Genomic DNA, 2,139 nt, shown 5'->3' on the forward strand with positions numbered 1-2,139 from the left:
GTGGTTGGGAGCCCGCCTGCCGATGCAGGGCACACGGGTTCGTGCCCCGGTCCGGGAAGATCCCACATGCCGCGGAGCGGCTGGGCCCGTGAGCCACGGCCGCTGAGCCTGCGAGTCCGGAGCCTGTGCTCCGCAGCGGGAGAGGCTGCAGCGGTGAGAGGCCCGCGTACAGAAAAAAAAAAAAAAAAAAAAGAAAAAGAAAATAAAAATGAAATGGAAAAAGCACTAAACGAGGTACAGTTGACATGCTCATATTTAGCTCCTTTTTTTTCAATCACATGAGGCTGAGTTTTTTTTTTTTTTTTTTTTTTAATTGCCTAGAAAATTGCCCTCCTTTGGTGCTCTCCAGCTTTTGAACAGAAATCTGCAACTCACACACAACTGCAATTATTCAGAGGCAACATTACCAACGGGTTTACAGCTCGCCTCAAATAGTAACATAAAGGCTGGTTTCTCCAGGGCTCTGTCAGTGAGGACCCCTGCTCTCCTGGCCATGACGGTGGAGGCCTGAAGCATCTGATGAATACGACAGATCAGACTGAGACTGGTAACCAACCAACACGTGCCCAGGCCCTGAGCAGAACAGCAGACAGCCTGCTGCCTGGTGTGCAATAACGTTGTTGATTAAAAAGCCCTGTTGTCAGTCTACTGCACTGTACTAATTCTGAAAGAATTTAAAAACAATTTTCCCCCTGGGTATATAAACAGTAATTTGGGAAATAAGAAAAATAAACATGGTTGTTAAATCTGCGACTAAGACATATTGTTAACATTTTGGTGTATTGTCTTTTAGTCTTTACATATATATATATATAAAACATATAAATTTGAAAATACCAAAGTCACCATTGTTAAACTTGTTAACAATACACTTTATTAAACTGTATGCATATGCATACCTTATCTGCCCCATTAAACACTAAATTCTTTGTGGACAAGGGCTTCAACATTTTCTATGAACTCTACTAACTCTACTAACAACACTGCTAGGCACTCAAAAACGTACTTGTTAACTGTTTTTTATTAGCAGCAATATTCTAATGCTTTTAGCCAGAATTTACTATTAAAGGAAACAAATCCTATTTTTAAAAATCCCAATAGTTATTCCATCTTCTTAAACTTTAAGATGGAATTAAATACCTTTTCATGGGTCACATAATTTTCTTTATAAATGTACAACTTTTAGAGTATTCACTATGTTGTCTTTCCAATCAAACTTCAATACGGGGCTTCCCTGGTGGCACAGTAGTTAAGAATCCACTTGCCAATGCAGGGGACATGGGTTCGAGCCCTGGTCCGGGAAGATCCCACATGCTGCAGAGCAACTAATCCCGTGCACCACAACTACTGAGCCCGAGTGCCACAACTACTGAAGCCCATGAGCCTAGAGCCCGTGCTCCGCAACAAGAGAAGCCACTGCAATGAGAAGCCCATGCACTGCAATGAAGAGTAGCCCCCAATCCCCGCAAATAGAGAAAGCCCATGCACAGCAATGAAGACCCAACGCAGTCAAAAATAAATGGATAAAATAGATAAATTTATATATTAAAAAAAACTTCAATATGCTTGTGCTTCACAAAATATGATGGAAAAAACTTTGTTCACTTACCAAGCTTGGCTTTCAATCCACTGGGATAAGTAATGCCGCACCTCAATGGGGAAATGCTGACCATACAATGCTTGCATCTGATGAAGAGCATCTCCTTGGAGCTGCTGGGCTTGTATCCACACAGCCATGGTTTACAATCTGTTAAACAATCAGTGGTTTGGGTGAGCTTTTTTTCTTCCCCTTTTAAATCCATTACAGTAAATACTCGGTTATAAAGGCCAGAGATAAATGCATTTAAGCCCTTTTTGATAGACTAAAGATCAGTATTCTTGAACTGAATTTTAGCTTCAAAATGTTTACAAAATTCAGTGTGGCCATGGAAAGGTATATAACTGGGTCTATGAAGCTCTGACTATAAAATGTACTGAAGTCCTATAAGCAAAAGTACAAATCCAGAATTAAGGGAAGAACTGCCTATAGGTTTTTTTTTTTTTTTTTTTTTTTGCGGTACGCGGGCCTCTCACTGTTGTGGCCTCTCCCGTTGCGGAGCACAGGCTCCGGACGCGCAGGCTCAGCGGCCATGGCTCAAG

General features: G+C 41.7%; 1 protein-coding gene across 1 annotated transcript in view; it reads right to left on the reverse strand.

The window, feature by feature from the left end:
* The window catches only part of STAT5B (signal transducer and activator of transcription 5B), a 59,314-nt gene that overhangs the window by 23,957 nt on the left and 33,218 nt on the right, over positions 1–2,139 (reverse strand). Inside the window, exon 2 of the mRNA XM_055090805.1 lies at positions 1,610–1,747. Within this exon, the coding sequence (XP_054946780.1) occupies positions 1,610–1,737 (128 nt within the window). The 5' untranslated portion in view covers positions 1,738–1,747. The remainder of the gene's footprint in view (positions 1–1,609; positions 1,748–2,139) is intronic.

The sequence above is a fragment of the Physeter macrocephalus genome, chromosome 14 (genome assembly GCF_002837175.3).
Source record: "Physeter macrocephalus isolate SW-GA chromosome 14, ASM283717v5, whole genome shotgun sequence".
NCBI classification, from domain to species: Eukaryota; Metazoa; Chordata; class Mammalia; order Artiodactyla; family Physeteridae; genus Physeter; species Physeter macrocephalus.